The 14,225-nt window shown below is 36.3% G+C and overlaps 1 protein-coding gene across 1 annotated transcript in view; it reads right to left on the reverse strand.

Moving 5' to 3' along the window:
* Window positions 1-1,716: 1,716 nt before the first annotated feature.
* Window positions 1,717-14,225, reverse strand: part of VRK1 (VRK serine/threonine kinase 1) — a 36,497-nt gene continuing 23,988 nt past the window's right edge. The window contains 2 exon segments of the mRNA XM_075029875.1: window positions 1,717-1,963; window positions 13,085-13,178. Of these exon segments, the coding sequence (XP_074885976.1) occupies window positions 1,881-1,963; window positions 13,085-13,178 (177 nt within the window). The 3' untranslated portion in view covers window positions 1,717-1,880.

A 14,225-nucleotide genomic window follows, 5' to 3' on the forward strand; every position in this document is an offset into this window, starting at 1 on the left:
TTGTGAGCAGAGACAAGCCCTGAAACAACATTCACCTAGAATAGAAAGTGCCTTTCCCCGCCCCCCCCCCCCCCCCCCCCCCAGAACATTTGCCACCAGTACAAACTTCTTCCAGGACGTTTTGGGGGTGGGAAGAGGTAGGGGTGGCTTATGAAATCTGCACCTCAAACCACTCTTTTCAAATATATGGAAACGACTGTGTTTGTTGCATTCGGCTTTGAAAGCGTCAAAAGAAAACACACTCCCTGAACACTTGGAAAGTAAAGAAAGGAAGTTTACCAGTAAATAAGTTACTAAAAAAAGTAAAATGTCAAACAACTGAAGTACAAAAGAATGACTTTGAGTATGCAAGACAAGCAAGAGAATACAATATGCTTTCCCAACAACGGTTCTTCAGAATAGGGTAACATACTTTTTGAACAAAATGATTAAATGAAGTCATTAAAATGATAGTTGGATTTGAGGAGTTTTAAATATGAGAGAGGCTTCAGCAGTCCTATTTTTACATCTGAAACAAAGAAAATGCTATGCTTAAAGTCATCAGCCACACTTTGCTAATAACCAGGAAAATGAGTCTGTATAGCAGTCAGAACAGAAATTAGAAGGCACTAGACCTTTTAAATATGTTATTCCAGTTTTATTTCAAAACAACGGATTCCCTTGTTTTCAAAACATAACCTCATCATTCATTCAACATTTTATGCTACAACTTATTTATTTCAGTGAGTAGCTACTCAGACATTACACAATCAAGCAAGCAGAGCACTGGACATCCACAAAAATACACCACCCATTGGCTCATAACAATTCCTTTTGGTTTGCCAAACTTCATAAAGCAGTCTCCTTGATAAGAATAATGTTCATGTCCAAATTAGATGTAATTTTGCAGTATCTAAGTGAAAAGTAGTGGTAAATTAAACTCTGCATTTTTTGACTTGCAACTCTGACAAGATGACTCAAAGCCAAGCAAGGAAGTACTTTAAGAAAGGTTACATGCTTCTCAACTACTAAAAAAAGGTAAACCATTATTTTGTTATGAGAAGCACGAGTCAAGCTTTCACTGGAACTAGATACTTCACAAAGTTATTCTTCAAAACTATAACTTTTGTAGCCTTTTCACTAACATAAAAAGAAAAAGGGGGGGGGGGGGGAAGAATTGGCATTGGGTTTTGGTTGGTTCTTTTCTTTCCCCTGGGCCCTATGTCTGAAATTCTGGTCTCCTTGTTTTGAGAGAAACTCTGAATAATTGGAAAAACAATACAAACACAAATACTATGGAAAAAAAAAACAACAACAAACCCACCCAACCTAAAATTTGCTACCTGTCCTCCAAAGAATTGTTTAAACACATCATATAACAAACAAGAATGGAAGGATGTGATTTTTGTCTTATGTTCTCTTTTTTTAATTCAAACACTTGAGAAATATTTAAAAGATGTCTCTACCATTTTAGACTTCATCTCAGTGTACATCTAAGTGACCTCCAATAAGGCTTTACTCAAAATTAGAAGTCAGATGCAACACTGCTGTTCCTTATAAAATACCCATAACAAAACTTAATAAGGCTTTATTTCTACATTATAACGCAGAAAAAAGCACTTTCTTTCAGTTCACCTTTAAGATATGAATTTGTGTACCTAAAGAATAAAAATGCATCCTCACTTCAAAATTGGCAAAATTTTGCATCAGTATTTAAGTATACATAAATTATGCAAATATTTTAATAAAACATTTATTCTTCAAAAACAGGTACAAACAGCAGTCCGTGTTTTTACAGGATTCATCATTTAAAAAAGGAAAGAAAAAGATTCCAGTGCTACAGTAACTGAAAAAAACCCAGAGATAAGCCAAAGAGCAATTTAGTTTGCTCCATCTACTATTTACTTCTGGACTCTCTTTCTGGTCGCTGTGACTTTCTTGGGTTTTGGTGAGGTCATCTTCCGGGTTCTGGTAGCTACCGCATCTGCAATTAAAACAAACAAACAAACAAACAAGACAAGACTTTCTATTAAAAAAAAATAACATAAATGGATCACAAGAAAATACTTGTAGTCTTTAAGAGGATAGATCAACTCAAATCATTCATTTAGTCTTGACTGGGGGGACAGGGGAACACATGACAGAGTCAGAAGAATTACCACAATTTCTGGGCACCAATTTTCTCCTGAAAAATGTACAATTCAACTTCTCGAACAGTAGTATTACATACAGTTGAGCCAATTTAATAGCTCAGCTCCACCAAAAGATGAAGAATCAGATCCTCTTTAGAAGCTAAACCCCTCCTTCCTTCCCATGCACCAACTTTCAGTTCTATGATCCTGCCCAGTATTAAGCCATCTTTGGTGCTCTTTGGACCTTACAGCTAAGCTGATGCAGCTCCGTGACCTGGCAAAGAACTTTTTTTTGGTCTAGTACTCTCATAGTTCAGTGAGTTACAGCATCTTAGAGTGTTCTGAATGGAGCTTATACACGGGGAGATGGAAGGCACACAGGTAGAAAAGAGGAAAAATTTTTTTTAGCAATGACAAGCTGTTAAATCAGCTCAGCTATCAGTGCAACTTTACCTACAGATTTCAAGCTATTATTTGACAATATTTTATTAAAAAAGGTAACGAACAGTGCCATCTAAATAAGATTCCTAACAAACCTGGCAGGCAGGTTGTTCAAAGAGACCATACTTAAATACAATAATAAAAAACTCCCTGCACTTTCATTCTTTCCTGCTCACTAGCAGGGAAAAGAGAAGAAAAACCCATACCACAGCTCACTTCCGTGAATCACATTCAACTACAGTCACTTTGAGAAAAAAATATTACATATAATAAAAACTGCTACCATTTTCACAAATGCAGTAACAACTAAATGTTTTTCATCTCCTAGTCATGGTTTGAGGGTTTTTTTTAATTTTTTTTTTTTTTTTTTTTAAATCCTGGCTTCCTCCTTGAAGTCAGTTTGCCTAACTATTTAAGTTCTTGCTTGTAAAACTATATATAACTATCGTTCCTGTCAACTTCTTAATCTGCGTTACTGACAAAGAAAAGAAAAGGTAAAATTGAGTTTCACGGAAGACCTTAAGAAAGGAGCTGCTTGCATAAGACAACAGCCTTTGAGGAGTATGAGTCAGATGGTTCAAGCTCAATGAGTAAATCTCACCACCATCCCCCAACTGCCATGTAAAAACCAAATCCATTCTGGTACCCTTACAAGTACTGGTCACTAAAAGCTATACAAGCAGGTATCATAAACTAAAGCAGTAACTACATAAATCATCCCTATTCCCAGCTACATTCTGGTTTATCTTCAAGAATTAATTTATAATTTTCAAAGTCACACAATATTTCAGCTGCTATAATTGTGAATTCTAGCAACAGACATGTCTTCTGAGTTTTCAAACTGAGTAGTCTTACTGGCATGTAGGCCAAGTTATCCTATCAACTGCATGAACCGTACCGATTTTCCTCTCTCCATCCTTCCTGAGACTCTGTATTGCAACAGAAAGCAGAGAATGACCAAAGTTTTCTCTTCAAGAAAAAACAATAACCTGATCTTTCTCCCTTTCATTAATCTTCACCAGTTTTGACTGAGCTAACTGATTTTTCTTCTCATCCAATCATAGACTGTATAATCAAATGCTGCAAAGATAGGTCAAATTCATGTTCTATTATCAGAAAGACTGTCAATATGAAAATGATGACCTTCGGTAGGAAAATACTACAGGTGTTTGTTTACAGAGAAAAAAGAAATAAGTTATCAGATTTTCATGGCTGTATTTCAGGAGTGTAGTATTTCATGGTAGTCATAGACAATACAAGTAATTAAAGCTTACTAATTCCTAGTTCAGTAAGAGCTTACCCATTTCCAGTTGCTCATGCTGGAACACCAAAAAGGAGAAGAGAGCTACCCTGTCTCTGATTTTTTCCTTTATCTTTATTACATTAATGAGTTCTTTTCAAGGCTTTTCTAAACAAACCATGAACATGGAGAATCTCTAAGTGAATCATAACAAAAAGGAAAAAAAATCCTTGTCGTGGTTCTTTTATTCATAATTTCAAACTTAAGCAGCAGAAATATTCTCTTAAACTATCTGATTAATTATGTTAAACTCAGAATGACTGGTCTCAACTCATGTTTAGCTTCAAAGTTTGCAGCTATTTCAGAACTGAAGGTCTTCTATACCGAAAAGCTCGTCTGCATTTTCAAAATTAGTGAGCCTGATAACGTATATTGTCCCCTCCCCACAAACTCTTCTTGTGGGAGAAATGTCAGTTCTGTTTCTGAAAACAGTCCTGTGTGGGCAGCACCAAATGAGGACACAAACAAAGCTATTACAAGAAAAGGAGAGGGTTTTTATAAAGCAGATTAAACTGAATTAGGTTGAAACAGCAATTTAAATGAGGAAGAATTATATAGGCAAAAATAAACCAGATGGTGTCACTGCACAGCTTGTTTTGAGACTGGAACAAAGTTCAGCAGAGGCATAAAGAGTCCCACAGGCTCCAGAGGCATTATTAGACAAGTTGACTGTGATATCTGATCCTCTCCGTGTAAACAGTATTATTAAGCAACTTTACAAAAGAAACCCAGCAGTACTCTTTCAAGAAAGTTCTGAGAAAAATGGAGGGAAAAAAAAATCAGGAGTGGTGATCATGGTTTCTAGCGCTTTAACACACACACACACACACACACACACAAAAAAGGAATTTAATTTAACTAATTTATCTGAAAAAGGAAAAAAAAATGGGAGAGAGATGTGGTGGAGCCTTTTGTACTCATCAAATGTGCAAAAGATTGCTGCATAAAATGAGAGCAATTTTCATGTCCACAGTGGATAGGACAACTAATAAGCTTAAGGGAAATTCATATTAGGTACTAAAAATATCAAAAGAAAATACTCTGCCTTATCAAACCCTCTTCAGTAGTAAGGACAGTTAAGTATTACAAGTGGTGTTGACCAGGGATATTTTAGAATCTTAATCATAGAGGTTTTAAGAGAAAATATTGGTATGTATCAAGTTTAACAAAGATGTAGATAGATAAGCCTGTCCTTCGGCTGGTGTTTAAAGCAGATCACCTCTTGATGTCCCTTCTCATCTTGTTTTCCGATTCTACATACACCATTTTAGAAACACACATAAGTCTTATGAGTAAGAGAAATAAAACTGTACTCAAGTCAAAAAATGAAAGTTTCTATAAAATGACAGAGGTTCCTTTGGTAAAAATAAGCAGACACCAGAGACCTATGTTTCCCACTTAATCTCCTGCTTTGATGGAAATGAGGACAGCGGGAGATTCTGAGCATGAAAACACAGCTACCAAGCAGATGAAATGAGGTATGATTTAGGTGTGAATGGTGACTTCTAGGTTACATCATAGGCTAGAATATTTGAAAACAGAAGCACATACAGATTTTAGATTCCAGGCAAACATCAGGTAAGTGAAAAACATCTAGCAGCAGGCACGCGGGAGGTTAGTAACTGCATCACTTGCATATGCTGAATTTACATCTGACAAAGAATGAGTACATGCCAGTCTCTGTATAATGGCCGAAGAGTTCCAGCGATTCTAGTCTATGCAAGCTCTTAAACTAAACTTGTAGTAATCATGATTAAACACAGCTAACATCTTTCACCCTCAAAAGAAGCACATGCCATCAAGTATGTTGATCAGACACTGCAAGGTTTCCTTTCTTAAAAAAAAAAAATCCAATGGGTGTGCACACATGTGCATAATCTCACACACACACTTTGCTATATGTTTCTCTTTAAGAAACAAAGGTCAATAAATCTGGAATGTTGGACCACGTGGTGAAGAGTTCTCAAGTGGTTTCTGGAAGAGATGTTCTCAGACTAGTCTCCACGTAGATGGAGCTTAATTATCATTTCTCTATAGACACCCAGTGTGCCACAGCAGGGCAGTCTTATGACAGAACTGACATTTCTTTAATAGTGGCAACTTCATGCCACATAGATTGAATTGCCACACTTAACCTGAGAATTGATGAAGTAGGAACGAGAGGACCGCTAACCTAACACAAGTCTCCCTCGTCAACTAGATGCAACCTTGCATATGCCACTATATCAGAACTCAGTGCAATAAATTAATCCAAGACTGTGTTTTGTTACTAATTTAAGTAACTAATTGTGGACTTGTAATTTCCAAAGGAGACAAATTTAACACTGTCAGTTCTTCAAAATTCTTCCACTGACCCCAGTATCACTTTTGTCTTGCAAAATGTGCTTCAGTCATATTTCAGCGGTCTTTGATCATATCAAATAACCAAGTCATTTTGCTGGATTGCTCCCTAGGAGACCTTTTTCCATCAACTGCCCCTTAAAAGGGTTCTACAAATCAGCAAACTGAAAAGGGAAAACAAGAGAATGGAACCCATACAATTGCTATTTACATATGGAAGGAATAAAAAAACAAAACAACAAATAGCATTGGAAGCTGAAAGACTACACTCAGCATTCAGCTGCAAACATCGAACGGGAAGTGAAGCCAGGCTGTGCAGCATCTAATAAGATTTAAGCATTACGCTAGTTCACCATTCTCAAATCAGTTTGGGCAGTCTGAATATGGTGCCAAGGAAGAGCTACTTTTCTTTTAAGAAGATGAAGTAAGGAAGAGTATGTAGTTTCCCAACTCAGCCAGGGAACCCTGCATGGCTGATAAAACCCTGTAGTGTAACACTTCTCAAACACGAATTTTCAGTACTTTGAAGGCTGTTGAAGCAACTGCAAGGGTGGCAAATAGTAGTTTTGGTCAGATGGCTTGTTCTCTTTTCTCAGCAGTTCTTTTCTCTACAAAAATTCAGAAATATGATTCCAAAAAAAGAACAGAGAGACCAGAAGAATGCAAATATGGACTTGAATTCCAGAAAATATATGATTGCAGGGTGGGGATGAGAGAGAAGAAAGTAAGTTTGTATAGTTATGGGATGGGGTTTGGCTTTAGGTACTCCTTCTTCCAAGTCCTCTGTTTCCTGCAACAAATGAAGCTGATACCTTCCCATATGATAATATGGAAAAACATCAGGACACAAGAATGTATTATTTGATGACTTTATGCCTGTGTATTTCCTAAAGATAACAACAAATCTATGAGTGTCCTCTTAAAAATTTTAATAAAAAATTGTTCCAGATAAAACTGAAACTGATTTACTTCTATTTGTAAGCATTTCTTTACTGAAGACTTTCCTAAACAAAATTGTACATACACATATAAATCAGTAGTCACATGCAGCATGTGTTTAAAAACAGCTCTCCTCTCCAACACACAGTGATTTGCAGGAGGAACAAAGTTTCATTCAAATATATTACTTGCAATCTTGAAAAAGATTAGTTCCCTGTAACAATCTGAGTCACTGCAGTACAATTTTTCTTTCTTTCCTGTAGAAAAATTTCACTTGCAAATTTTGTATTGAAGTTTGAATTCCAACACTTGTTCAGCATACTGCAATACATCTTCAGGTCACAGAAAAACAACAAAAAAGCAGACATCACTTGTTATTCTTAAATGATTTAGTTCTATATGTAAAGTCATTATACAAAAACTTACGCCATGGAAAATTTTCCTCAGAGTGGTTTTTTGTTTTGTTTTAATTTAATCCTTTTTATTAGCAGCAAACACAAGTCCCATGAAGTGTAGCGAGGAACTTAAATGTATTTACATTTTAAATGTGCTTTAAGTGCTAGAAGTGGTCAGAAGAGATTGTAGAGAAATAAGCTTAAAATATAAAGGAAGACTAAGTAGAAAACTGTGTTCCAAGCAGACACAGGAGTAAATAGGAACACTCCCATGCTTTACATCTCAGACATTAATTTTGCGTTTTTAAGTGGCACATGTTCAAGGTGCTTCTCAGTGAATTCTCACTTGCAAATTGTCAAGGAAAACCATTATTCAGGAAGAACCACAAAGATATATTCAGTTTCGATCTAATTTATTTTAACCTTCCTACCCATAATATTTAAGGATCTTTATACTTAAAAATCACCTCCTACCACACCTCTTCTAATTTAAATAGCTTTTGAAGATCCTCAAACAATTTCAGGACATGCCATAAAAAGACAGATCACTTCATATTGCTTTTTGAGTATACTTAATGCAAAATACAGAAGCAAGTTTGTCTATTTCTGACAACTGAGAGCAGTATTTCTCTGCTCTAAAACCTGAATATTTCTGTTAATTTCTAGGTACAACATAGCAGCACGTGCTTTTAACTTCTAAAACTAACTCACATAACTCTCATACTAGAGCATTTAACTTGCAACATTCCTAAGACAGGTAAGGGAAGGCTAAGAATGGCACAGAAAGGGACAGATCTTCTGGTGACTCGTCACAGAGACAGATACACTGTTTTGAGACTAACACCCACTTACTCCTGGAGCCTGTTACAGATACTAGTCAACACCAAATCCTTCACAAGAAGGAACAGATGAGTAACAGACAATTGGAACTATCATAAAGTACAGGTTTTGCTGAAAACGTTTGTGTTAGGGTATTAAATTAAGAGGTAAAAATCTACCTACAATGTGGGCATTGGTGTGGAGTAGAAAGACAAGTAACAAGTGGTGCCATAAACAAACTCAAAAAAACTCATATGATTTGCTTTCTCCTATAGCTTGATGACAAGGCCAATAATTCTCTAAATATGAAAATGAGCCTACATGTAGATTTAATCCAACATTAAGTAATAAATCTTGAATAAAGGAAAAAAAAAGATTTCTAAGACAATAACCCAGATAAATATTTATGCAAAGCCATGCAATGTAAACAAACATAAAGCTAAGTACCTATTAATTAAGAAATACTGTTAAACCTCCATTTTGGAATGCCTTCTAACCAATGCATCAGTATGACTGTTTTCATATCGGAGCTGTTCACATAATTTGTTATTTATACTGGAAGAGTAACCAAAGACCCCAGTTAAGGCCTTACCATGTTAGATGTTATCCAGCAATACAGATATGCACAATTCCTACCCCAAACAGTATTGGCTATTAAAGAACTACTTTAAAAAAATACAGTACTTCCATCATCATGTCTACTGTAGTATTTTTCTCTATACTGTTCCAATTAATAAACCCCAAAATTGTTAAAAAAAATTCACAACAGAAAATTAAAAAGGCTGGTGTAAAAAAATTCTGTTCTAAAAAAATCTGTATTTCTATAACCCAAACTTCATCAACCCCCAAATTAAAAAAACCTGCCAGTGGTAGAGGTTTTATCTCTATTGGTAGCTTTGAACCTAGGATTACTTATAAATTCTCATGAAACTAACTTTTCCAGAATTTATGTCATTTTCACTGAAGTTCCTTATACTAGCTGCCTATTCCATATAAACTGATTAAAAATAAGCATATCAGTCCTATTAATATTATGCAGTACACCCATGCAGAACTGTGGGTAGATACATACAGTGTATGCCAAAATTTGGTATTCTGCTTTAACAGTATGATCACTTATAAGCCTGTACATTTTACTATCATACATAAAGGCAGGTAATACTGAAAATGGAGCTGAAAGAGTGTGAAAAATACTTTTCGTTTAAACATAAATCATCTCTTCTGACAGCATTTTTCCTGGTGGAGAGACATTGACCAATATAATACTTCAACATCATCCATATTACCTTAAAAGGGATACCTCTTAAAGTTCTAGCTTTCAGGAAAGCGTATGGGTTCCAGTTACCATAGGAAAAAAAGAGGAAACTGATAACATGCTAATTTAAACAGAATTTAAGAGTTCCACAAAGTTTTGTGCATCTTATTTCGGGAGTATAACAAAGCTTGTTTCTTGAGGGCTTTCTGAAATTCTGTTTCTAAAAAGAAGAGTCTAACACTCTTGCTTGACAGCTCCAGAAACACGGATGGCTGACATAATTGAAAGAGATGGCCTTTAATGAACTAATCTGAAGTGCCCGCTCTTACGCTGAGAACAACCAGAGGGAGCAGACAGAAAAAGCAAGAATTTCAAGATGCCTGGCCTTTCTCAGTGCCATTCTTCCTTCCCCCTCCACCAAGCCTGGGGGCTCCCCAGCCTCAGCAGTAGCAGATTTCATTACTGGCACAGTCCCTGTAGCCACTGAGCACCCTGGTGTACTCAAACTGCTGCACAGCTGATCAGGATCTTTTTGGGCCGACTAATCTTTTGGAGTGGATTAGACAAACTGCATAGTCAGATGTGATTAATGCTGATTAGCTGAACAGCAAGAGGCTGCATAGGTCTTCTTGCCACTGTTTTAAGTCCAAATACTCATGAGATGTTGTTTGAACACCTGAAGAGTAACCCCTGTCTGGCCATATTTATCCCCTTTTAGAAACCAATAAAATAGCATTTCAAAAACTTTAAATTTTCCTGTATGACTAAACTTCAATTTCTACAATTAAGATGTACCAAGACATTATCAATTTTATTGGACAGTGAACTTTAGGGTATTTTTTTAGCCACAGGACTAATCCTGTAACAGAGAAACAATTCCATGGTAACACAAAACTAGTCAGATTTCAAAACAGTTTTAAGTATTTCTATAATAACCAGCTACTTTCAATTTATCAAAAGCATCAAAATCATAAGATTATGAAACAGTTGCCCTTTCCTTCAACACAGATTTATGAATCATGTAATAAGTGGTAAAGTTTTTAATTCCAAATTTGGAGAGAACAAAATGAGTAAGTACATGTATCACTTTTCACCTGAAATCATTTGATATACTCCCCCCACTTGGTATTCATTAAATTGGGTTGTATAAAAAGGTGAAATTAGAACCATTTCACCTGTAACTCCATTGAATTGGCAAGAGGAGGTTTAAATTGAAGCTCCACCACTCATTTTAACCACTGGATGCTGAAAATATATATAGCCTCCTAAATAGCTTTACTTAGTCTGAAAAAACTTAGCATTTACAAAAAGGTGATGCTACCACTTGGATTGCAATTCCTCAAGTTCTTTTTCATGTCTGTCTATGAGAATTTCAATCTACAATCCCAGGAAAAAAGAAATATAATATAGAATATAAAATGAAAGTATATTCTGCTCATGTGTATCAAATCACAACCAGAAAATAGTCAGCTGTATTAAATATTTTGTTATAAGGTCTTAAATAAAATCTAAAATGCTAAACCTACGAATAAACGTCAGCATCATATCAAGTAATTATACTTTCTTTCAAGGAAAAACAATCTAATTAACACTTTTTCAGCTACTGACAAACTAGAAAATTCATAATAAATTGAAGTCAAGAATTCAAAAGGCATTCAAGTAAGAGAAATAATCACTGATTTTAATGATCAGAATTCTGTAATGTGAACAGCTGAAAATGAACAGAGCAGTGTCACCTTCTGGAACAACATTAGCTTAATTACTTGTACTTTGTACCATACTGTTTGAGTAAATATACTAGGGTAAATCCATAACTTACCAATAATATTACTGTCTTGGAAATGTTAGATTTACCATCCTGCCACACTCCTTCATCAAACCTTTTTTAAACAAGCAGATTTGTCTTGGGGTAAACTCTAGTGCTACTGCTTTATTACTTTTAGACTACTTGACCACAGAAAACTTTTGCTCTTTTACTTAAAAGTCTGAATCAAAAATTCTTTAGGAAAAACATCTTTGTAATTACTTGAATTCAGTTCTCACCTACACGAAGGTGTTAGAAGGTTAGATCCAGAAAACAGTTTGACTGGATCCTCACCATAAGCTTACCCTATACAGATCTACTGAAGATTCCTGATCTTGGACTTACAATAATCCTACTTTATCTGTCCATGACTTTTTCCAGACAACACTGAAACTATGCCAAACTATCTGAAATGTAGCTTTAGCATTTTATATCCTTATAGCTGATCCTTTCTTCAACTTTATTTAAATTTGCTTTTAGAAGCTGCTGCTGCCAGCCCCTGGCTTTAACACACTGTGTTGAAGAAGTCCTGGGGAGTCAGCATATTCTGACAATAAGTTGGACAAGATGGGAGGGCAAAAATGAGAATGGATGAGAGAATGAATGACAGCAAAAGAATGGAGTGCAACCACCACTTTTTATCACCTAGCATTTCTACCAGCTTTAGGCAGCATGTAATTGGAGAGTATACCTTTCTTACACAGTTTAAATATTTCAAATTCATTAATCTAAAAAGAAATTATTTACAATCAAAAGCACTTGAATTGCTAAAGGTAAACAGTTGTATTGGGTATATGTGGCCATGTGGCAGGGTTTTGGTAAGCTGGGGTCAGCTACAGGGGTGGCCTCTGTGGGAAGAGGCCAGGCGCTGTCCTGTGCCTGACACAGTCCTTTCCAGCTGGCTCCAAAACAAACCCACTGTAGGTCAAAGTCGAGCCCAACTTGTTTGTGGCGCATCTGTGAAAACATTTAAGAAAGGGCAAAAAACACTGGACAGGCAGGTGGGGGGTGGTGGTGCAGGGAGGAGAGTGAAAAACAGCAGAAGGAACACCAGGGTCAGAGAAGGAGTTGGTGCTCCACAGCATCAGAGCAGATATTCCCTGTAGCTCGTGAAGGACCCAGGATGGAACAGATATCCCCTGCCATTCATGGGAAAGCCCACATTGGAGCAGATGGATACTTCCTGAAGGAACTGGACCACAGTTTTTTCCCTGAAGGACTGCAGACCAAAAGAGAGAGCCCACACTGGAGCAGGAGAAAAATGTGAGGAGGAAGGAGCAGCAGAGAGAAAATGTTACGTACTGACCATAACACACTTCCTGTCCATGCCCCCTGCACTGCTCAGGGCATGGGGTAGAGTCTAGAGTAAAGAAGTTAAGTTGAGCCTGGGAGAAGGGGAAGGAAAGGTGTTGTTTTAGTGTTTGTCTTTGTCACTACCCAAATTTATTTTAATTGGCAATAAATTAAATTTATTTTCCCCAAGTTGAGTCTGTTTTGCCCAAAACAGTAAGTGGTAAACAGTCTCCCCATCTTTGTATCGACCCATGTGTTTTCTCATCCTATTTTCTCCTTTTGTCCCACTGAGGAGGGGAGTGAATGGCTGGGTGGGAGTTTGGCCTTTAGCCAGGGTTAACCTACCACACCAGTACACGTGACTGCAAAAACATTCTTTTGACTTACTAGAAGAAGTACGTTTCTTTTTTTCTGGACTTCCTGTATCTTCCATTTCTGCTTCGGTGCTCTCATTGGCTGTAGCTGCCGCCTTTCTTTTTTTCTTTAAAAGAAAAAAAAAAAAAAAAAAGGCAACTGAACTCAAGAGCAGAAAAGACCACACAAAGTAGCAAGTACCTTACCCTCACAGGTATCCCCCAATTTCAAGTATTATTTCTTCATGTATTATAAAACATCTCCATGTGCAGAGAAAATTTATTCATATATTAATGCAAGAATACTAATACTAGGCAATAGACAATTTAAAAGTTCAGTTCCCCTATCTGCAGTTCTCATTAGGAGTTGAAATTTTAATGTATGAAAACACAAGTTTTTATGATCAAAACCAGGTTTTTTTATTTATATTGAATAACTGTTACAAAAGGAGCAATCTGAAAAATCTTAAAAGAACGCAGAAAAACATTTTAGCCAAAGTTGATGTTAATTGCTTTTAAAAAAAGCAATTACACCTCATTAAATTCAAGTTTATCTGGATCCTTGCTTCTTAAGGCTTTCTTTGCACAGCTTAAAAGTAGCTAATACCCACTGACAGTACATTATTATTTTTTTCTAATAGCAACTATGGGTTCTGTTCCAAAGAGAGGTACTTGGGAAACATGAAGTCTATTCAAGGTACATTATCTTAAAACCTCTAAATGGATAGAACTGTTATTATCTGTGTATTACAATTAATCTTACTATTGCAAAGTATTCTTAAGGTGGTTATGGAAAGATTATTTTTTTTAAAGCCATGTGATTTTTGCGAAGGATGAGTTGACTTGTACCTGTATCAGACCTAGAGGGTAACTTTGATGAACACTGGAAGAGTTTATCTTTTCCTTTTTTTTTTTTTTAATTGTGTGAGACTAGAGCTTTACTAATACAGCTTTAAAAGTGGCTACAACTTCACATAGCTCATGAGAGAAAGGGAGAGTGCATTACATCTTTCCTTTCCAAAGTGTTGCTTCATGATTACCATCTAAACCCTGCTGGGCTGAACAGATTGGTTCGATAATTACATACAATAACTGCAGTGGGCAGGTAACCCTCAGCTGGCACAGGGCAGCTCCCCTGTGAGAACTTCCATATGCAAACTGCACTGATGGAGTAC

The sequence above is a fragment of the Buteo buteo genome, chromosome 6 (assembly GCF_964188355.1).
Source record: "Buteo buteo chromosome 6, bButBut1.hap1.1, whole genome shotgun sequence".
NCBI classification, from domain to species: domain Eukaryota; kingdom Metazoa; phylum Chordata; class Aves; order Accipitriformes; family Accipitridae; genus Buteo; species Buteo buteo.